We start from the raw sequence: 24,712 nt of genomic DNA, 5'->3' as shown, positions 1-24,712 counted from the left end.
TTTAGAAAATAACTAAGAAAAATCAAGCCAATTTATTTGACAAAATTTAAAAAGTAGACAGAAAATTCAAACTGAGAGGATATTGTTTTAAAAAAGAAAAAAAGATCATTCATTTAGCAAATATTTGCTAAGCACCTAATTATGCCCTGTGTTAAAGATTGAGACTGGAGGAAGGGGGGGGGGGGGGGGGGGGGGAGGGAAGAGAGTAAAGAACAATGTGTTTTCAAACAAAGAGCTATTGCATTCCATTCCAGAGTCTAATTTGAGTTGTTTCCTGGGCTCCTTTGGCATCCACATCTCCTCCAGATACACAGCTTTTGAAAGAGCTAAAAATTGCTCGGGGTGGAGGGGGGGATGTGAAGAGGCTTCCAGAGGTTACAGCTGGCATATGGGAGAAGAGTGGGCTGAAGTTGCTAAATCTCCTTCCCTTACCCCCCCCAATCAAATCTGTGCATTTAGGAATTGGTAATACAAATAGAAAATAAATAAGTCCCTGCTCTGGAAAGAGCTCACATCCTAATTAAGGAGACAACAAATAGGATATATTTCAGCTACAAGTCAAATGGAAAAATCCCAAGCTTCTTAAAGAAATAAGCAAAACTGAAGGTAACGTATTCCTTTTAATGTCTTTTCCACTGCAAAAAATCTTATCACTTTCAGATGTTGACCCATTTCACAGAACTGAAGAATTAGATAGTTAAAAAACTTTTCTCCTGAGGTCATCATTAACTATGATTGCAGCATTCACAGAAGCAGTTACCAAGCTGCATCTTCACCATCATTGCTCGGCTTGCAAAAAGGGAGGGAGAGTGCTATCACTTTCACAGCTCTTGGGCTTACCTGCCAGGTGATGACAGCTGATTAAAATTCTGATTAAAGCTATTTGGTAAGCCTTTGGTGGGTTGATATTGAAAAAAGTGATTACTCCCATAAGAAAGGTCAGCAGTATAAGGCATGGAGTGTTGCTATTTGATTCAGAGCTCTGCACTGTTTCTCTCTAGTCAGAGAAGAGGTGGTAATGGTTTGGCTTGCCTGACACATACCACCTCCTATTTCTCCCTCAGGGACCCTTAATGTTTCATCAAAGCATCAAATGAAGCTAGGAGAAACTTATTTTTATAAGTAGATTTAATATTATGCTAAAAGAAAATTTCAGTACATTTTTCTTAGAGATGTTAAAAATTGGGGCAGCTAGGTGGCATAGTGGATAAAGCACTGACCTTGGAGTCAGGAGTACCTGGATTCAAATCCGGTCTCAGACACTTAATAATGACCTAGCTGTGTGGCCTTGGGCAAACCACTTAACCCCGTTTGCCTTGCAAAAAAAAAAGAGAGAGAGAGAGATGTTAAAAATCTGATTCCCTCAAAAATATGCATGCAGTGAGAAGACAAGAAATGATAAAAAAAAAAAAGATGGAGAGTAATAAAAACTATTAAGTTTTTGTATTAAAGGAAGGAGGGAGAGGAAAGGGAGAAAATCAGTTTTTTAAGTGAGTGACTTGGTGCTTTGTAAAGAAATCAAAAATGATACTTAAAAATATCAGCTATGAACTTATACCGAGTCTTTTCCTTTGCATAGTGTCTGATACACTATAAGAGCTTAATAAAATGCTTTGCATTCATTCATTCCCAAGCAAAAGCACTTATTAATAAGAGATTCAACCTAAAAAAGAAATGAATAGTTGCATCTCATCCTTTTTCTTATAGAAAAGATTTGAGATTTGAGAACATGCCTTCCTTAAAACTAATCAGCATTAGGAGTGGCTAGGTGGCGCAGTGGATAGAGCACTGGCCCTAGAGTCAGGAGTACCTGAGTTCAATCCTGCCTCAGACACTTAATAATTACCTAGCTGTGTGGCCTTGGGCAAGCCACTCAACCACATTACCTTGCTAAAATAAACAAACAAAAAAACTAATCAGCATTAGTGGAAGAAATTCACAATTTAAATCGTGTTACATGGATGAAAGAGATTTGCCTCCATTGGTTATATCCACAAGTGATGGCACCAGAAATAATAATAGTAGGTTGCTTCCATAATTAAAATTTTAAGCTAGGCCACTCAGTTTCATGATTTAGTCTAAGATCTTTCAAGGACTTGGGATCCAGACACTGATTCATCTACTCAAACAAACAGGAAAGTGAAAAATTCTCTCTCGGCATTACCTCCCTCATTCCTCAGTCACTTCCCTCAAGTAAGGCAAAGGTCAGTGTAAAAGTTTTAAGTGGTCCTGTGGGGACTTATCTTGTCCAATAGTCATGTCTTTAAGGCAGGCACAGGGAACAAAGTGATGCTGATGAGAATGGATGAGTCTTTCAAGACATTTGATGATTTCATAGTCAGGAACAGCAAGGCTGGTGATATTGAGACCCAACATCCGGGATACTACCTCCCTGAAGTCCACCAGCTGAAATAACAAAAAGAATCAAAATATCATTAGAGGTAAAAGAAAACCACTATAAAGTCAAAGAGAATAATAAGATCTGTTCAAGGATTTTGCAAAATGAACAAAATAAATTCACTGAACAAATTCATCTTTTAAAAACTTGAAGAAAAAATTTATTCTTAAAACACCTCTACCCCCTTTTCCTTTTTTCCTACTTTATTTTTTTAGCAAACTAATCACTAGCCTGATTTTCCTCACAACTATCACAGCACAACTCCAAATGAAAAACAAAGATGTATAGTCAAGCAAAACAAAAAAAAAAGTGTCTCTTTTTGCACTATAAATCCATCACCTCTCCGGCAGGAGGTGGGCACTATATTTCATTATTGATCCTCTGATAGTTTATCACTGCAGTGATCAGAGTTAGTGTTTTAAAGTTATTTTATTAGCTTTTTTTCACTGGTATTTTCCCTCACCTCCTACTTGTCAGGTCTTTGACTTAGTCCCAGTGCCTGCTCAGGTTCCTCTCCAGGTAGACATGCTGAACCTCAGATTTTTTTTTTTTTTTTTGCATTACATCAAGGTCTTTACATGAAGGTATGAGGCGTGGGTGGGAGGGAGGATTCTTGGGGAAGTGCCAGGGAGGATATGCCTTTTATCAAAGTAGGTTGGAACTTTACTGTCTTAGTTGTCTGAAACACCAAATTGTTAAATGATAGGTCACATAGCAAGCATGAACCAAGGTAAAATGTGAACCATATCTACGTAACTCTGACACTAGCTTTCTATTGACTATGTCATATTGATATTTAAGGTCTTGTTAGAGAAACTAAATAATATTATTATGTTCTAATACATAGCAAAATTCTAGAAAAGAAAATTAAAGGGAAAATATCTAAGCATTTGGCAAGGGAAGTAGTCATGGCTAGAAGAAACCTTAGACAACATCTAGTGCCATGTCCTCATTTTACAGGTGAGGAAGTTGCGTTGTGAGGAAGTGATTTTTCCAAAGGTTTCATAGGAAGCAAACAGTTTCAAATCCAGAGGTGATTACTCCAAGGCAACAGTCTCATTAAGCACAAGTCATGATAAACTAATCTCATTTTCTTTTTTTAAGAAGATTACTAGTCTACTTCAAAAACTGAAGAATAATGGATTGATATCAACTCAAAGGTCTCTATCACATACCTCAGAGTTTTGTCAATATTTATTTATTCAATAGCTGTTGTGGATCTTGAAATACAACGACAAAAATAGTGACTGATATACATCTAGATCTAGATTAGATATAGATATAGATATACAGTGTTTAACAAATATTTGATGACTTGATTCTGATAGGGAAAACAATGTGAAGCAAGAAAATAAAACGTTAAAATACACTTAAAGTAAATAGAAAGTGGCATCCAGGAGATGCTGTTTGCCCTTCATTTATGAAGAAAATGAATGACACCACAAGTAATATCTTGACTCATACATGAATTGGATTTGGATGAGACAGAGTTGCACAGTTATCAGACTCACTCTCTTTTCCTAAGTCACTTAAGTCCGGGGGCAAGACAAAAGTTAGGATGACTGGAGATGGCCCAGAAGGCAGCAGATGTCTGATCAAGCTCTAAGTGTTCCACAGCACCTGCCTCAGCCACCTTCAGCCTTCACCTCCACAGCACCTTCAGTCACCTATTGGAACAAATTGTTCTCATCTAACCATTCCACTGGGCTTCAGAAGTTTGAACTAGAAACTAATGGGTTTGAAACCTATTGGTGAACCTCAACCTCGCTTAGCATGTCTGCCAAGCTAGCTCACGGAGGTGAGGCTACTGCATATGCTGCTCAGCAAGCCTTCATGATGAGGTGCTAGTACTCCTTCAACATCCATACTTCCCAATATTTCCAGGTTTTCAGGAGTAGGTCACTAGCAACCAAAGACATCATCAGAAGCTTCCAAGTCTTGTTGATTCTTCTGTCACAACTCTTGTAACTGTCCCTTCTTTCTGTTAACACTACCCTCATTCAAGTCCAAATCACCTCTCATCTGAACCTTTAGACTAGTCTCCTAATATGACTTTCTATTTCACTTCTCTTCCATCTCCAGTTCAAATTCCACTTAGTTGACAAAATGATATTTTTATAAAGCACAGGTTGAATCACAGAGTACTCCCCACAATAAACTCATAACTCTATCGATCTCTCATGTGTAAATTCTTCCAACCTATCTTTCTAGATTAATAATTATGTATTATTTCCTTCCACATATTCTCCAATCCAATCAAAGTGATCTTCTTGCTATTCTTCATATGTAATATTCCATAATTCATTTCTGAGCCTTTATAGTGGCTGCTCATAACTCCCCTCTTCTTCACAAAATCCCTTGTTTCAAACAAATCTAAGCTCGAATTATGCCTTCAACATGAAACCAGTTGTGATCTACCTGTTTCCCCCAGCTGCTAATGCCTTCTAAAAATGTTACCTTCTGGGGTTTATATACAAACACTATGTAACAATCTATGTAAATATAAATATATAAAATTAAAATATATAAATATATTATATAAAAATATAAATACATATGCATATATGTAAATTAAGTTTATGTGTACTTTCACACATAAGTATATGTGTATTGTGTATGCATGTTATGAATAGCAATATTGTATGTATGTTGCATGTGCATGTTGTATATGTATATAATGTATATGTGTATGATGCCCTGAAGGATATATGTGAGCAACTTAACTTCTCTGTGCTGAAGGAGTCATATTGATTAGTGATAGGGACATAATCCTAGAGAGACAGGCTGAACATTTCAATGGTGTTCTTGGCAGATCATCATCAATCCTTCCTTTCTGGTTTCTTTTTAAACTAGTCATGTGGCAAAGAGAAATAGCTTATACAATTACTACTCCCACACTATTATTAGCTAATTTTGATGCTCAAAGAAACCCTAAGGGATTCATTCTTTCTGCTCTTGGAAGTTGTTCAAATAAGTTGATAACTTTTCCCCTTTAAATATGAGGCCTCCTCCAGAAATCATACTCTGAAAGATAATACAGTCTTAAATCTCTTTTCCATCTGGATCTTTTCCAATTTATCCTCTGAACCCTCTATCCAAAGCACTCATATACACAACTTAACAGTTAATCAATATTTTAATTTAAAAATTAAGGTAGGGGCAGCTAGGTGACACAGTAGATATAGCACCGGCTCTGGAGTCAGGAGTACCTGAATTCAAATCAGACCTCAAACACTTAATAATTACCTAACTGTGTGGCCTTGGGCAAGCCACTTAACCCCATTTGCCTTGCAAAAAATAAATAAAAACCTAAAAAAATTAAAATTAAAATTAAGGTAAACTATGAAGGTGGATTAATTGTTAAGTCTTAGTAAACAGAAGTGATTCCATGTTTGACCATCAATTGACTAGTTTATGTATCAGAAAATTTCTATGTACCCAATAGGTAGTTTAGTCAACTTCATTTAGACAAGGAATATTGGGCTTTCTTTGTTATAATCAGTTTGGCAATCTTCATCTAATCATGTTTGAAAATTTAGCAAAGTTTCCCACTCACAATGTGCTTGTGATCATAAAGGAAAGGAAAGTTGAACTTCAGGTCTCCTATTGATTGTTTTTAAGCCTCACCCCTCAGGGGCCCCTGAGAATTAGCTCCATAATTATAATCAGATATTATAATAATTATAATTATGCAATAGACCCAGCATTCTGCCCTATTGTTTGGGGTTCAATCTCATATTATGACCAACCACATCACTGCCCATGTTTGCTTCTAGGAGTGAAGGGCAGAGGAACAAAAGGCTTGCATGTCTGTGAATAATAAAACTGCCTGACCTATGATCCTTCGAATGCTTATGCTTCTTCTAGGTGCCTCACCCATTATCTTCTCACACAAACTTCTAAGAAGGAATGACCAAAGACTCCCATGACTTAGGCAACCTCTGAGAAAGAAAACAAGATGGCTCTCTCATCCCAAGAGCCATGAAAACAAAGGGATATGAGAAAAACTTTCCTCTGTAGACAGGGAAAAAGTATCCTCCAGAGCAAACACCCATCTTTGCCCTATTTCCTGAGAACCTCCATATTCTCTCCTGCTTTTGTCCACCAACTCCAGCTCCCCAACTTTCCCCACCTACAAAATCTGCAGATTAGCCCTCTACTTACTCCCACCACATACATAGCTGTTAGTCACCAGTCTCTTGCTCTGTCTCTTTTTAAGCAGCATTGCCAAAGTCAAGTTGGAGGACATCCTAAGCTTACCCAAAAGTTACTGTGAGCCAGATGTAGCTGCAGTTGCAAACCCTCCCCTCTTCCCAACTCACTACTCAACTTATACCATCTTCTGAGAGGAAAAAAAATGGTTGTCTAGAGCTATTTATGTATTTAGTTTAATAATGGACAAATTCTATGTCCATATATATGCATGAATGCATGCATGTATATTGTATGTAAAAATGTTTTTGAAATTTGAGTAACTAGAATGGTGGTGGTGCTCTCAACAGCAACAGGATCATTGAGAAATTGGGAGAATTTGGAAGGAAAGATAAGGAGTTCTCTTGTGGTTATTTGCTTGTCTTGCCTAAGAGATGTCCAGATGGAATAGGGAATTGGTGATACAAGACTAGCTTTCAAGATAGCAATTCAAGTTGGGTCTAAAGAGTCATATACATAGAAATTATAGTTGAACAATGAGAACTGATGATATCACAAAGGAAATGAGTGTTGAGTGATAAGAGTAGAGAGGCCAGGACAGAATCCTCAGGTATACTTGGGCAAAGGGAATGGTTCAGATTCAGAATGATTCAGAAGTAGATGGATAAATAGGAGAAGCAGGGGAGAGAAAATTCACAAAAATCCATGGAAGAGAGAATAGCTAGGAGGAGAGAGTTGAAAACAATGTAAAAATGCTAGAGTATTTAAGAAGGATGAGTTCTGAGTTAAAATCCTAAGATTTGGCATTAAAGAATATTAGTAACTTGCACTTTTAAATGAATGGTGAAGTCAAAAGTCAGACTATAGGAAATTGAAAAGTGATTATAAGGCAAGAAAGTTTTTTCTAAGAATTTGTGAAAGGGAGGAAAGATATATCCTGGTAGCTTAATGAGATGATCAACAAAAGGTTATTTTTTTTTTAAGGATGGAGTGATCTGGGCATGATTATGGACTAAATAATAGGTGATAAGAAGTTGTACAAGAATAAGGAGAAATTTAAAACTGAAGGAAGGAATGATTACATGGGAAAATTCATAGGAGACAGGAAAAACTGAAGGATAAAAGCAGAAGGATTGACACCACCAAGGAGAAAGAATGGCAACACTAACAAGATGAAATTTAATTGGAAAAACTATAGAGTTCTACACATGAATTCAAAATTCAGCTGTTAGAGTACAGTTGGAGAAAATACAGCTCATGTGAAAAAAAAAAGCAACTTAAGGGTTTTAGAGTAGTGAAAACTCCATATGAAATACTAGATAATGTAGGGAAAAATCCTATGCCAATGTCTCATTATGGCATGGAGATTACACTGGGTTCCCAAAAGCTATATAAATGTAACATAAGTAAGAAACATAAGGTTTCCAAGATAGATACTATAAAAATCTGTATCTTTTGTCTTAGGATCAGCTCAGGTAACTACAAAAATGGCATATCCCCAACAAGTCATGATCCAAACACAATGCAGTCTTAGGCTGTATTCATAGTACAATTGGTTAACTGATTGTTGTTCTTCATAATCAAAGACCATAACATCAAAAGAATGATGGTGGGGCAGCTAGGTGGCACAGTGGATAGAGCACCAGCTCTGGAGTCAGGAGTACCTGAGTTCAAATCCGGCCTCAGACACTTAATAATTACCTAGCTGTGTGGCATTGGGCAAGCCACTTAACCCCACTGCCTTGCAAAAAAAAAAAAAAAAAACACAAAAAAAAAAGAATGATGGCAGGATATGCACATTATGTTGATTAAAGTTAGAGGAATGTTGGACAAAGATATCATTCTCAATGCCTTTTCCAGAACTTCTACACCCTGTGATCTAATAATATAGGTGAAGGTCTGGATAGAGTGGTAGACCTTGGCCATTTAGATGTGGACCCTCCCAAGTAACACTGGGAAGAGCAACCAAATGGTATTTTTGGTGCAAATTTGCAACATTACAGTAAAACTAATCTATTTTTCCGATGGTTTAATCATAAGTACAGTCATTTTTGGTTGAAGTCTTTCAACGGTAAGATCAAACTAATCTGGCTTATGATAGACTACTCATCAGTATGAAACAATTTGGTGACAAGCTTTCAACAGTAACTAACCTGTCATTCAAAGGTCAATGCTACTCAGCTCTGCAACTATACTTCCCCCAGGGCTCAAATTCACTGGACTACAAACCAGGATACTTTTTAAGGTATGGACTCCTCTCTCAACAAACCCATTCCAGCACATCCCTGCTCTTCACAAAGAAAAAAAAACCTCTCTGAGCTCCTGCTGGCTTCTCTGGATCAGTTGTGTTACTGCACTGGCCACCTGGGCAGAAGGGAGGGGAAGCCTGTCTACACCACTCTGGATTAGGGGATCTGAACTCAACTCCCTCTCAATTGACCAAAGGCAATGGGTCACCATTGCTTGCTCCTAAAGAACCACACTTGCCTATTTCTCAGCTCCATCTCACACATATTCAAATGCTTTTCACATGAAACCTTCTCCCATTTAGGCTTCAAAATTCTCTTTTGAATATATATATATAGAAAGTATAAAGTTGTATATTTGATGATACAATGAAGTCTTATGAGGAATAAAAGAGGTTGTTGTTGTCTATAGAGGGTTTTGTCAATTGGAATATATATATATATATATATATATATATATATATATATATATATATATATATATATGGGATATGGCAACCAATTTAGAATATTTTTAAGATACACACAGAATATAGTAGCTAAGGATAAATAAAAATCACTGCATGACACTGTAAGAATCATGTCAAAGAAAAATAAGATTCAAAATGATTTGAGGTTATTGAAGAATGCTAAAAATAAGAAAGGGGACTTTTATATCTATGTTTGAACTTTAAGATGAAGATTAGAAAAGTGATAAGAATATTACTGAAGTAGATAAAATTAGTATAATAAACAATGGAAAGAAGGCTGAACTACTTTATTTACTTTACTCCCACTTGTATTTTTCTATACAAAAGTAAATAATATTAGAATTGGAGAATAGTAAAAATAATTAACAAGGCATTAAAACTCAAAGAGATATATGTAAGACAATACCTAGTTGTCTTAGTCAAAACGTCTAGATAAATTATATCTAAGGATATTGAAAGAATCGATTAATATGGTTGCTGAAAGTTTGAAAATGTTGACCTTATATTCAAAATGGAGAAAATCAAAATAACTTCAAAGCATAAGCAGATGAACCCAATTTTGATTCTTAATAGAAGGTATTAATGAATGGATGGTTACTGAGTGTTAAGAAAGAAAACAGTGATAAGAGCCAATATGCTTTTATCAATAGCAGCACATGCCAGACTTAATTCATTTCCATTTTTTATTTATGAAAATTACATAGGTATAGTATACTTAGATTTCACCAAAACATTTGATAAAATTTTTCATAATATCTTGTAGACAAGCTGAAAAGATATGAACTATCTCATCATCTAACATAGGAGAAAAATGATTAATGGAAAACTATCAACCTGGAAAGAGATAACTAGTGATGGTCCCCTGGAGGCTTAGTGTTCAATATATTAATCAAATTTTTCATAAAACATAAAATCCAATGCTATGTTATAGACAATCTTCATCCACTGTTTGTCCTGTGAGATAATTAAGTTAGATTTTCAGATGTGTGGAACTCAGTTGACTCTGCAGTCTTCCTGGCCTTAATTTAATCATCACAATGTTACCCCACAGCAGTAGTTTCTGGAGAAACTCAATAACTATAAGAAATCCCTCTTAAACTTGGATTTTCTTAGAATTTCTCCATTCTTTGGCATATATAAATTTCTTCAAATATAGGCAAATATAGGTTTCCTCATTTTTTATTTTGATTACATTAAAAATCAGAACAAAGCTATTTTCTGTTATTTCTTTCAGAAATAAAATTTAATTTTGACACATGCTTGGGAAATATCTTGGGGAAAGTCTTTAAAGTAGTGTTTTTGCTCTACAATAGGGTTTTTTTTTAAATAACCAAACAATAAGCACAATGGGATTTTGTATTTTCCACATGTTTCAGTTACTCATATGATTAGGAAAGTTGTATCTGTTGTACAATATCACTTATAAAATTCTGCTTCTTTCTATTAAATATCACTTAAACTGTCTTAAATGTCTTAAATATATTTTTCTAATGAAAGTTTTATATATGAAGGAAAAATAAGCAAAAGGATTTTCAATTACTGCTATTCTATTGGATTGTCTTTTTTTGGTTAAAAAAATAAGATTTTTTTTCTCAGAATTCTGATTTCTTTCCCTCATTTAAATACACTGAAATTCAGATTCTCAGTGACCTCAAATTTGTTACACTTCCTCTGCATATATTTGATTTTGACAAGCTGATTTTCTTATCTTTGTTTTTTTTCCATACCATTCCCTCTTCTCTAAGAATCACATCTGGTACTGTAATGTTAGGATAAAATATGATAGTTCTCCTGTCCTTTATGATCAATTTTTTCCAATATCAAAATAATAATTGATATGAGAAGTTAAGGCACCATAGTAATCCAGAAGGGAAAGCATTTTAAAAACATGAACATTTATACCACATATGCTACCATCTACTCGGTCTATGAGGGCCTGCTCTTGTACAAAACAAGGCACAAGGGAATAAGTTGGAAGGACATAGGGACACAGCACTATGCCAATTATGCCTAAATTTCTAAGGAAAATTAAGGGTCATCCTATCTAATCTACTCATTTTACAGGTGGAATAACTGAGGTACAAAGAGACAAAGACATTTAACAATGGAGAGTCACAGTAGCAAGAAGGTCCAAGAATTGAATTTCAGACATATTCATTCAAAGTCCAAGGTTATTTCCACTCTACAATACAATCAGAATTTTCTGGGGTAAATTTTATCCAACAGACTGATTTATTAACCAAGGAAAATTCCTACCTATAATTTCATCCTTCCTATTAGCTTTTTTTTCTCAATTGATATTTTATTCTATTTTTTCAATTACATGTTATGAAAGTTTTTCAACATTCATCCACATGCATATACATATTTATGTTACATAATTTCCTTCCACCCTCCCTTTTTACCTCCCTCCTCTCAATTGTGAACAGTCTGGTGAACATTGCACACATCCATTTGTGTTTAACTTTATCCTCCTCATAACTTGTTCTCAAATGCTGAGCTTAAAGTTCTAGAAATATAGACTCTCCCTTAGTACTTAATCTCATGGAAGAAAAAAAATCTTTCAGATTCTTCTTTTTTTAATACAAAGTTCTACTTCTGTTGTTTCCTTTCCCCTCAGAGCTGAGAATCTAAGTGCTCAATATCAGAAAAAGAAATTGAACAAATCATTATCCCAAACTATCTCCCCCACAAAAACCTTCCAGGACCAGAGAGAGATAAGTGAATTCCACCAAACATTTAAAGAATAGCATTCCATGTTGACACATAAGTATGAGCAGAGTAAGCTAATAGAAAGGAAAAAAAGCGCTTGTCTCAGTGTCCAGTCTATGCCCTTTAGAGTTCTAGAAAGACAGAGAAATGAAAGCCAAAGACAATGGGGGTCAGGCTGCCCGGTACATGTTTCTTTATGAGACTGACCTTCTGATGTAGCTGCCAGATAAACTCTCCTACTTACAACTAACAAGTGAATGAGTACTTTTTTATGGTTTACATATGTGCTTGGTCTTCCATCGATTTTCTGTGCCACTGTTTGAATTTTTGTGGTCAGTTCATTTCCATAGATCCTTGAGAAAGATAAGTCTCCCTTCTTCATTCTGGGGTACTGGATGACTTTTTAAAACCCTAAATAATCTCAAGAATGATGTAAATGGTGGAGATAGTTGTAGACAATTATTTAAGATTGGTGAAAGGCTTTACTTAGCTTATATAGGGTTTCATTACCTTTCCAAAAGCACCTGTGACCTTCAAGTTCCAATTAGGAGTTATAGGTCCTACATCATAGGGTTAGTACTAGAGAACATTTTCCCTTAAAAATTTGTTGAAAACCCTTAGCAAAGTACAAAGTTTAATGCCAAAAAAGGAACAGAAAATGAAAAATATGACTAAATGGGGCAGAGTAGAGAGCTACTTAATATTATAAAACCTTTGCTTTCTAGGAAGTATTCTCTGTGGATCACATAGTCAAAAATAATACATACCTGCTTCTCTCTTTTAGTTGTTTCTTCCAATGTAGTTTTCAGTGTCTTCATTTCACTGGTAACAATATCTAGCATGTTTCTAGCCCTCTCTTTATTCTCCTTTGCTTCATGTTCAGTTATATCCAGTTCTGATTTAATAGATATCAACTGTTTCTCCACCTTCTCCTTCATCTTTTCCAGTTTGCCCCTGGATTTGTTTAGGTTTTCTATGGTTTTGGTCTGTTCCAAGGTTTTAATCTACAAAATCAAAGATTTGAGTCAGGGAAATAGGCCATTTAAACTGCATAAACAATCCAAAGCAGGACTCATCAGAGCACTTAGTAAAATGTTTTAAGAGAACAAAACATATAATAATAACCAGAAACAAGAATATAATTCCCAAACTTTTTTAATACATAGTTTGCAAAGTATGCCTAGTAAACAGCCTTGTTTAAGTAAAGCTGTATCTCATTTTAAAAGCATGTTAAACTCGGTTCTTCTTAGCAGCATAACGATCAAAGTTAATTCTAAAAGACTTATGATAAAAAATACCATCCACATTCAGAGGAAGAACTATGGAGTCTGAAGGCAGACCAAAGCATACTTTTCACTTTTTAATTTTTTTATTCTCATAGTTTTTCCTTTTTACTCTGATTCTTCTCTTATAAAATAACTAATATGTAAATATATTTAACATAATTTTAATATACAAGCTATATCAGACTACTCAATGTCAAGCACAGGAGGGAAGGAAGGAAGGAAGAAAGAAAAATATAGAATTCAGAATCTTACAAAAAAAATGAATGCTGAAAATTATCATTTCATGTAATTGGAAAAAATTTTAAATGACTGAGGGCAAAAAAAGGCATGTTAGAGTACTATTGAATATAGAGTCAATGAGATAAGATAGGAGACAATTTGGTTCAGAGTTTGAGTAAAGAAGTGGAAATTCTGCCAATATCTTCCTATAAAATTTTACATGTCAATAAAAATCACTATACTTCAACTTCTTCATCTGTAAACTTCCTAGATAGCTATGGAATTAAGGACGATGTATACCATATTGTTGTTATTGTTATTTTTCCCAGGGGACAAACTCTGCTAGGCATATTAAAAAATAATCTATACCGATGAACAAAATGGTACAGGTGACTCATTACACGTCTCAGCCTTAAGGCTAAAACCAAATATGAAATAAAGAGGGATAAGTGCCTCAACAAGTACAATTATACGTTTTACTTCCCTTGAACGTATTATAAAATGTCTCATGCTCTCTGCCAACATCAATTCCTTTCAGCAAGAAGTTGAAGCAGGAATATATCAAAAGCTAATTCAAGTTGGATGATGAGATAATGTATTGTGCATTGTGCCTTTGGAATATAATGGGGTTTTATATTTTTCATGCTCTTTGAGATTTAACCACTGGTCAATAATTTTCCCTGAATCCATTGCTCCAGGACTCAAAAACTAATAATAAAAAACAAGAGAATACATTCTCTAATTGTACCTGATAGTGGCTCTTGAGAGCATTTTCAGTTTTGAGCCATTCCATCAAGGAATTTTGAGGTATATACTTTTTATACTCTCTAAGACTAGGGCTCTGTGACTTCAGTATAAGAGAAACTGAGAATACAAAGTCAAAACTGACCCTGCCTCTTGTGGAGTTTATAATCTTCTAGGAAGATTACAATATATACAAAATTAATAATTAAAAAAATTTGCAAAGTGATTTCAATAATAGTTAATATTCATATAAAGTGAACTGTGTCCAATTCTTTATGGTCATGTCATTTGATCCCCACAACAACCCTACAAGGCAGGTATAAATATTATCCTCGTTTTACAGCTGAGGAAACTAAGGCAAATAGAAATTAAGTGATTTGCCAAGGATCACATTAAGTATCTGAGGTCAGATTTGAATTAGGGTCTCCAAGTCCAGCGCTTTATCCACTTTGCTACCTTAGGGAAGAGCACTAAAAAGTATAGATATTGGTCCTTGTGGAAAAGGTGGCACCAAGTCTGAACCTTGAAGAAACTGGTTACATTAAGATGCAGAGGTGAAGAAGAAAGGTATTCCAGAAATGGAGAACCACCTACAAAAAGAGAGAGGGGTAAATCCTAAGATGACATGTACGAGGTACAGCTAGAAGAACCGAAGTATCGGAGAGGATGTATGTGAAATGAAATCACATGAAATAAGACTTTAAAGCAATCAAGTTGTTCAGAATTTTAAATGTCAGGATTCTATGCTTTATCTTAAGAGCCAATAAAAAACAGTCTTGGAAGGATACTCAGATTTCTTCTCCAAGTCAGTATTCTGGGATTACAACCTAAGTCACTAACATCATTGTGAAATCCTGAGAAGCTAGATTTTTGGAGAGTTCCTGGTGCCCGAGGCATGGAAAGAACATCACTAGGTCTGGAATGCATTCATTATATGACTAGAATGTCAAAAGTATCTAGGAGAGAAACCATTGAAAGAATAGCCTTGAAGAATTATCTCTTTAAAGGACTTCCTAAGAGATAAAAGGTAGTATAGAGAAGTAAAGGAAATTCATTCTGCCATCAAAGATCTAAAAATTTATCCAACCTGAAGTATATATTTTAATAATTTTTAAAACCCACAAATATAATTTGTTTTATTTGCTAGTCTTAGAAAATAATAGTTGAAATAATGAAATTAAGATAGACTGCACTCTTCTAAATCATGCCAAGAAGAAAATGACAAAAGGCACATCAAATTTATCACTTTTAACATACACAAATGGCACAAATTCTTCTATTAAAAAATTATAGAATGGATTGAATTATAAAACCCAGCACTAAGTTACTTATGTGTTATTAAAAAAAACTGAAGCTAGATTAAAATTAAGAGGCTAATCTAAAAAAAGATTGCAAATTCCAAAAAAAAAGTAGCAGTAATGATACCTGATAAAGAGGAAGTCAACTTAGAAAAGACTGAAAGAAAAAAAGATATTACATAATGGTGAAAATATATAAAAAATACACAAAACTCTCAATTTTCATGTACAAAATAATTTGACAGTTAAAATTTTAAATTATTAGCTAGGGGTAGCTCAAAACAAAAAAACAACTGGCCCTGGAGTCAGGAGGACCTGAGTTCAAATTTGACCTCAGACTTACTAACTGTGTGACGTTGGATAAATCGCTTAACCCCATTATCTCACAAAAACAAACAAAAAAAAGACTATTCTGTATGAGAAAAATATTTTTAAAATGTAATATTAATAAAGAATCTTAACACCTCAAAATGTGACAGAACAAACAAAAATATTCATAATAAAGAAATAACTTATTGGACTATTTAATATATTGAAATCATTTATTGTATGCAGAGAACTAAATAGAAGTAGAAAAATCAGTCTTTTCAAGTATATGTGGAATGCCCACAAAAATTTATCATGTGATAGGGCCTAAAGAATACTGCATATAGTAAGAGCAATTTTGTTTTAAAAATAACTTTGAGGGGCAGCTAGGTGGTGCCAGCCTTGGAGTCAGGAGTAGCTGAGTTCAAATCTGACCTCAGATACTTAATAATTACCTAGCTGTGTGACCTTGGGCAAGCCACTTAACCCCACTGCCTTGAAAAAATCTAAAATAAATAAATAATTGAGAATCATTTTGATTGTTATAAATACCCAAATTAACTACAAAGGACTTATAAAGGGACACACTGTCTACATCCAGAGAAAGAATAGATAAATAGAAGTATATATAGAATTATTTTACACATATGTACATATTTGTATTGAATGGTAACCATCTCTGGGCAGGGGGAAAGAAAAAGGGGAAAAACAAATGTATATAATAACTTTATTTTATATAAATTTAAAAGGAATAGCAAGTTTATACATAACAGATTTGCAATTTCAGCTTCATTTTTTAAAATTCTACTTTTCTGTGTTTCCATAGAAAAGTAGATTGATTTGATTGCTTGATTTATTTCATAAATTAAAATTTTTTAAGGAAAAAAGTGAAACACTACATAAATTGAAAAGTTTAGAAATTATTTATATTCTATTTTTCAGATCATAATGTAATAAACATAATTAAATAATATCAACAAAATTATAAAATTACATGTATAATAAAAGTTTCTTAAATGATAGATTATTTTAAAACAATAACAAAAATAGTGCCACATAGCCACATCTCTGGGTTATAGCCAAAGCAGTTTTTGTAAGTAAATTTAAATTCCTTGGTAGCTATAGTAATAAAAAAAAAAGAAAAATAAGTGAATTAAGATGAGAATAAAAAAAGGAAAAGCTTTCAAGTAGAGGATAGATGGCCAGTTGTTGGGAATATGATAGGAATGAAATTTTTAATCTGAGTTGGACTTGTTGGATAATGTTGAAGTCCCTTCCAACTCTAAAATTCCATGATGGAACAAATCAGGAATTCAAAAGAAAGTTTAGAAGAGAGAGAAAGAGATTATTAACCTAGGAACCAAAATAAATATACAAGAAAATAAAGTTGGACAATTGAATTGGCAAAAAGTCCAGGAGCTGGCTCTTTGAAAAGCTAATAAAACTGATAGACCATTAACAAATTTTATTTTAAAAAAGAAAGGGAAAATTAAAAAGCAACAAAAGTCACAAATGGGAAAAAAAAAGATTACATTAAAGAGAAAAGAAATTAAGAACATTATTAAGGAGTGTTACAACTATATTCTAACAAGTTGGAAAATTTTGTTTCTGAATAATTTAAATATATCAATCTTAGAAGAGGAATAAAAGTCATCAAATAATTATATACACACACAAATATACTCTCCTAAACAAATTTTTGGGCCAGATAATTTTACAACAACAACAACAATAGTAATAATAATAATAATAATGATGATGATGATGATGATGAAGATCATGATCATGATAATTAGGCCTTTTACAAATATTATTGTCTTTGATTCCATTTGATCCTCACAACAACAATGAATGACTAGTGCTGTTATCTTTATTTTAAGTTGAGGCAACCAAAATTAAGTGACTTAATCAAAATCACAGTGTCTGAGGCCAGATTTAAACTCAGATCTCAACTCAAAGTCCATCACACTATCAATGCTACTACCAGCCACAGAATCATTCCAAATTTTATAAAAACAAAATAAACCCTATGGCAAATGATTAATACAGAGAAATATGGAATATTATCTAATAACTTTTATAAAGAAAATTTGGTATTGATCACAGCAATGTAAAATTTTACCTCATATCCATCAAATTGACAAAAATATAAATAATGAAATGGTGCTTGTAGGATTGTGGCAAAACAAGTATTTTCAGTCCTAACAGGTAAAAATTGCAAACTTGAATCTTTCTCTAGTATAATCCTCTAGTATGAAATAAAGGTTTAAAAATAATTATACCCTTGGAACCAATAATGCCTTTGTTAGAAATATTCCCTTTGCACACTTTGTAATTTAAAGCAGTGAGGCAGGTGACAAAGAGAGGGAAAATTGCATAAGAATTCAATGAACATAAATACACAACTAACCATACTGTGAATGTAAATGAGATTTAATTTTTCAAAACTAGAGGGTAGCAGAATGAACTAAAAATAATGTTGTTGATAAATACGCTTCAAGCAAATAAATTTACAAAGATGAAAAAAATGAGGATCTAAACTAAAACTTACTAGAGGATAGTAATTATGATCTCATACAATGTAACAGTAATAAATAAACCTGATTAAAAGAAATGAATAAGAAAACTATATTATACTTGCATTATACATAGAGTAGTTTAAACACACACATGTATATGTGCATGTGCAAGCACACATACATACATTGAATGGCATGTATTTACAAGTATTTAAAGAAAAAGTTATCTATATTGCAAGAGAAAAGTCACAGTAACACTTTAATAGTAGAAGAATCAAAGGTACTCCTTTCAGACATAGATAAATCTAACTTAAAAAAATTAAAAACTCTAAAGACATGCTTAGAATTTTAAAAAAAGTTATATATGGCAATTGTTGAATGGGAATAGAAAGAAGTATTACTCAAAGGTATATAGCACCTATACAAAAATTGAACATCTTAATTTCAGGGAAAAAATTCACACATGAATACAGAAAAAAGAAATAATAAAAATGTACTTTATTAACTACAATGCAATAAAAATTTTAATAAATGTCTTTGAGGAAATGAATTATAATTAATTAAAATTCTAATAATTAATGGATAAAAGAATAAATGAGAGAAACAATAAAAATTTTTCCCATCCAAAAAAAGCTTATGAGACAAAGCTAAATTTCTCCAAGTATGGGGATAAATCTCTAACTAGTTTCATCAACAAAAGATGGTAAAGATCAATGAACTGTGAATCCAACTTAAAAAAACTAAAAAGCACAGTTTTTTTCAAAAATTGAAATGCATAGATATTGTTTTTCTGATAGACTATGAGCTGCTTGAGAGTTTATTTTTCTTCTTGCCTCTCACTGTAACTAGTTTATTGCAGTTCCTGGGACACACAAGGTATTTAATAAGTGCTTGTTCACAACTCTATTGAAGAGATTTAGATAATTTAGAGAGGACATCTCTAGTAGTTGACAGTATCAGGAAGGCTTCCAGCAGGGATGGGGCATTTATGAGAATGATAAGTCCCTTTTTGTCTTACTCATTAATTTAGATTTTTAATTTTTTTTAGTGGGAATTTTCTGGTTAGTTCTTCCTTATTCCTCTCCCTCCTGCCCCCTCCCTCCCTCCCTGTCTCTGTCTCTCTATCTCTCTCTCTCCTTCACTCCCTTTCTCTCTTCTTTCCTCCCCATTTCTCTCCATCCTTCCCATTCTTTTTCTTTCTTGGTTGTTCTTATACTGTATTTGGTATTTATCTTGCTCTCCTAAGATGATAAATGAACACCATGCATAGCCATAATCACTCAAACATCTTGTGGAAATTTTACTCAGTCTTGAAAATTTTTTTGATGACAGTCTGCTTAGAACTACTAAATGAAATGTGTGAATAGGGTAATGAATCACACTGTTAGTCCTTGCTTATAATAAAAAGTCTCTCCCCATTTCAATCCATCTTCCACTTAAGTTCCAAGGAAATATTCCAAAAGCATTACTCTAACCAGGTCACCCCTCTAGTCAATGAGTACCAGTGACTCCCCATTATCACCAGAACCAAATAATCATTTTAAGGCATTTAAAGCTCTTTTATGACCTGGTTGTTTGCTACCTTTCTAATCTTCTTATAATTTACTCTTTTCCATGTATTCTATAATCCAGCCTCATTTTACTATTTGTTGTTCCTTACATAGAACATACTAATTCCTGCACCTTTGTGCTGACTGTCCCCCTCACCCCCACATGAAATTCACACATAGAATATTCTGCTCCCTCATTTCTGCCTCTCAGTGATCTCTTGCTTCCTTTGAGAATCAACTCAAGCTAATCTTCTTTAGGAGGCCTTTCCCAATTTCCCCCCTTCCCCCAGTCTTTCTCTGAGATTATTTTCCAATTAGTCTGCATATGCTTATAGGTACAGGTAATTCTGCCATAATACAACATTTTATTGTTCATTTGTTTCATTCATATTGAACTTTTTTGTGAGAGCATTTGGGGCTTTCTTGACAAAGATACTAGAGTGGTTTGCCATATCAGAGAGTACTTTCAAAGTTTGAATTCCAGGGCTAGAATAAAACTTCAGGATGAAAAACTAGGGTGTGGTAGAGGAAGTCTGGTGCAGTCTGAAAAGGTTTAAGAAGGTAATCTGTTGTCTTTTTATCTTTGCCAAAATCCCACCCTGGTTTATACCCTCTATCTGCCTTTTCCATTGTAGTTATATGACACTGACTACTGGTAAAGGAAATCTCATAACTGTGACATGTAGGTATAAACATTCATTTATGTTAAATATCCCTAAAAAACATTGAATGAAAGGATTTTTTTCTCAATGTAAAAAAAAAAAGCATTTTTCCAAAACCAGGAGTTAATGTTATCATTAATGTAGAAAACTAGAATCGTTTCCACTAAAATCAGGGTGCAATAAGAAGTAAGACTAATGCAGTTCCTGCTATTATTTAATATTTAAATTAATTTAATATTTAAATTTCTTGTCCAAGAAATAGTAGCTAGAGCAAAAAGGAAAGGAAGGAGGAAAAGACAGAAGGAAGGAAGGAAGGAAGGAAGGAAGGAAGGAAGGAAGGAAGGAAGGAAGGAAGGAAGGAAGAGAGGGAGAAAAGAAATGAGGCAATTTGCATTGGCCAAAAGGAGGCAAATATTTCCCTTTTTGTAGAAAAGATGAAAATTCACTTAGAAAACTAGAAAACCTTAGAGAATTAATGAAAATAATTAAGACAATAATTTCAGTAAAGTAGTAGAACACAAACTACTTCCACAAAAAGCACTAACATTTCTACATACTAACAAAAAGCCTAGACAAAAATCAAAGAGAAATTCCATTTAATATAAATATAAACTGGGGGCAGCTAGGTGGCGTAGTGGATAAAGCACCAGCCTTGGAGTCAGGAGTACCTGGGTTCAAATCTGGTCTCAGACACTTAATAATTACCTAGATGTGTGGCCTTGGGCAAGCCACTTAACCCCATTTGCCTTGCAAAAAACCTATATATATATATATATATATATACATATATATATATATATATATATATATATATATATATATATATATATATATATAACTATAAACTACATAAAATCTAGGAGTTAACTTGCCAAGTCACATAAAATTTAAATATAAATGCTACAAAACCACAAAACAATATTTAGAGAAAAAAGAACTAAATAATTGGAAAGATATTACACATTCATGGCTAGACCATGCCAAAATAATAGAAATTACTTTATTACCTAAATTGATATGCAGACAGCAGTAAAATCATCAAATTTCCAAGAAAATACTTTATAGAATTAGTTAAAATAATAGCACAATTCATATGGTAGAACAAAAGGTCAGGAATATTAAGGGAAATAATGAAGAATGTAGAAAGAAAAGGACCTACCATTACTGGGTCTTAAACTATATTATCAAGTAGTAATTATCAAAAATAATTTGGTACTTTTTTAAAAATTGAAAAGGACAAAAATGGAAAAAGATAAGATGAGCAAGAAATAGTGGCACAGGCACCAGAAATACTGGCAGAAAAGGGACTTGCCATTCCAAAGTATTCATCACCAAGTTGTCTCTGTGTACTTAGTTTATACTCCTCAAAGCCAACTTAGTTTATTGCCATAATCATGCTTAAAGACTTTGCAAATGAAATAACCTATCAGAGCATATGCACTATTGGTATAATATTCAAGAGTCCAGATCAGCATTGTACCATAAAGCAAAGAGTAAGTTTTTGAGGAAGTGGTGGGATTTTTAATTTAGTCAACACAATATTAAAGTGGGATATTATATTTGTTAAAATTTTTAAAAAACTTTGGCACTCCCCTTTATAAATGTCCTTTTCTCCCCAAATTCTAAACCTCAAAAACCCTGAAAATCAACCCCAATTTTTTTCCCTTGTAACAGTTGCCAAAAAAAAAGAAGTATCTCTTTTCTTTGTCAAGACTATGCTTATACCTTTGATTTCATACATTCCTATATTCTAAAACTAGGAGCTTACTCTATTTACAAATATTCCTCCATTTCTCCTTAAGCATGATTTATGCTTGCATTATATAAATTCTTCTTAAATATAGAGTGGGGAAATATCACTTTTATGAAAATTACTTTTATCAGGCTGGCACGGTTGTGCTCCCCAAAGCATAGGGGGAAATAAAAATAAAGATCTGTTTCTCAATATTACTAAAAATATTAGTATAGAATTTTAAATGAAATATTAGCAAAGAGACTACAATAATACAACCAAAAATTATTCATCACCAAATTGGATTTATGCCAGAGATGAAAGGAAAATTCATTAGGTTTTTTTCCTTGCTAGGAAATGTTAGGAAAATTATTAACTTACTTAATCAAATTGATAAACCAAAAAAATATATATCTATAGATATCAAAAAAAAAGAGTTCAAATCCAGTCTCAGATAATTGACACTTAGTAGTTATGTGATCTTGGGCAAGTCACTTAATGCTATTTACCTCAGATTCCTTTGATGAACTAGAGAAGGTAATGACAAGTCACTCCAGTATCTCTACCAGGAAAACCCTAAATGGATTCACAAAGAGTCAAACACAACTGAAATGAAAAAATACTATATGCAAGTAGTAATGGAGAAGAAAGTAGTAAATACCCCAACCATAGAGAAGACCACCAAATAAAAGATGGAATAGCTCTAACCTCTTTTATTCCAATAAGCTATTGATTCTGAAATAGCAGCTACTGAGTAAGACTGAGGAGTAGCAGTAAAAACATTGATTTTGATCATCTTTTATTTGAAATTTGCCAGTATGAAAGAAGACAAAGAGATATTTTTAAATGTCTGTGTCGATATTTATTCTTGTTTCTCCCAGTTCCCCATAACCTGCTCTACCAACTAGGAGATAAAAACAGCAAATAGCTAGCTTTACTAATATATTCTTTCACAAAATAAGAACTTGGATTGAACTGAAAGGATAAAAAAAAATGGAAGGGGAAAAAAGGTAACTGATTTGTCAGGAATTCTATAACAATACATTTTCATCAATGATAAGAATTTAGAACCACTACATTTGGACTGTAAAATCAATGTGCACAAACCACAGTGTCAAAGTGTTACCACATGTGCATGCATGCACATGCTCACACACACACACACATACACACACACACACACACACACACACACACTCAAAACATCTAATACCTATACTTTTATAGCAATTTTGACAGTTATTTGAATAATCCTCTACCAGACCACCTGTTAAAAACAATGCTATCTAAATCAAAGCAATTTTTTTCCTTCCAAAGGACTTAACAACCAATCACAATGTAGCAGGCATAATTTTCATGTCTTAAAACTTTTCTGGGTTGTCTTTAACCTTTCTGGATCCTTGGGAATTGTTTTGTATTTGTTTATTTGTTGGAAGGATGTAGTTGTTTAATTAATTTTATTTTGGTTTTTTTTAGTCAAAGATATTTTTAAATTTGATGAAATTCCCAGGTTCATAGATACACTAGGGTTCTCAGAGTTACTGAAAACTGGTCTCCTAATAACCATGCATATTGTGTGTTACAGACAAATAAAACTTTCAGAATATCTCCAACATGCGTACTGCACTCAGCTCTACTGGAGCCATCTTCTTCGCTCCTTCTCCACCTGAAAAATGGAATCTGCCCAAAGACCCACCCTAGGCTCTTTGAGTCTAGATTTGACCTCCTCTTGCTTACTTCCAAGCCTATACCACAAACACTTCCTTGACATCAGAAATTATATATGTAATTCCAACTCCAACCCCTTTCCAGCTCCCATTTATGTTTAGTCTTTCCACATTATAATGTCAGCTTCTTGGAGACAAGGATTATCTTTCTTGTTTTTAATTAATATTCCTAGTTCTTAACACAATGAACACTTAATGTTTTATTCAATTGAATGATATATATTTCTGCTGTAATGCCTTATAGGAATACTATAATATATATATCAAACATAGTGGCACAAATGCATATGATATTTTAAATATTTTGGTTATGTCCAAGTATGTTTTTGTTTCTTTTTCCTTTATAATGTAAGAACCTTGAATATAATGAATTTCCAATTCCCTTCAGATTTTTAAATATACTTATTATAAACATAACATTTACACATTATCTCATAAGAGAAATATTCAATTTTTATAATAGAATCCCTCTAAGTGTCGTCATACCACATCATCATTAGGTCAATAATGTGACATCAGGTCAATTCAGTCCTAGCTCCCATCTGACCCTCCACTAGAGATATTCCCTACCTGGAGACATAGTATATCACTTCCCTCAACTCTATTCCTGTTGAACTATCAGTCCTCTGAAACACTATTTCACCTAATAGAACTAATTAACAATGGTGAGGATAGGAAATAGTATACCTGC

At 33.5% G+C, this 24,712-nt stretch overlaps 1 protein-coding gene across 1 annotated transcript in view; it reads right to left on the bottom strand.

Annotated features, from left to right (window-relative positions):
- Positions 1-183: 183 nt before the first annotated feature.
- The window catches only part of CCDC170 (coiled-coil domain containing 170), a 93,527-nt gene continuing 68,998 nt past the window's right edge, over positions 184-24,712 (bottom strand). The window contains exons 8-9 of the mRNA XM_074190056.1: positions 12,746-12,982; positions 184-2,406 (exon numbers count right to left, since the gene is read on the bottom strand). Coding sequence (XP_074046157.1) covers positions 2,206-2,406; positions 12,746-12,982 — 438 coding nt within the window. The 3' untranslated portion in view covers positions 184-2,205. The remainder of the gene's footprint in view (positions 2,407-12,745; positions 12,983-24,712) is intronic.

This window comes from Macrotis lagotis, chromosome 5 (genome assembly GCF_037893015.1).
Source record: "Macrotis lagotis isolate mMagLag1 chromosome 5, bilby.v1.9.chrom.fasta, whole genome shotgun sequence".
NCBI classification, from domain to species: Eukaryota; Metazoa; Chordata; class Mammalia; order Peramelemorphia; family Peramelidae; genus Macrotis; species Macrotis lagotis.
This window is presented reverse-complemented; position numbering and strand designations above follow the sequence as displayed.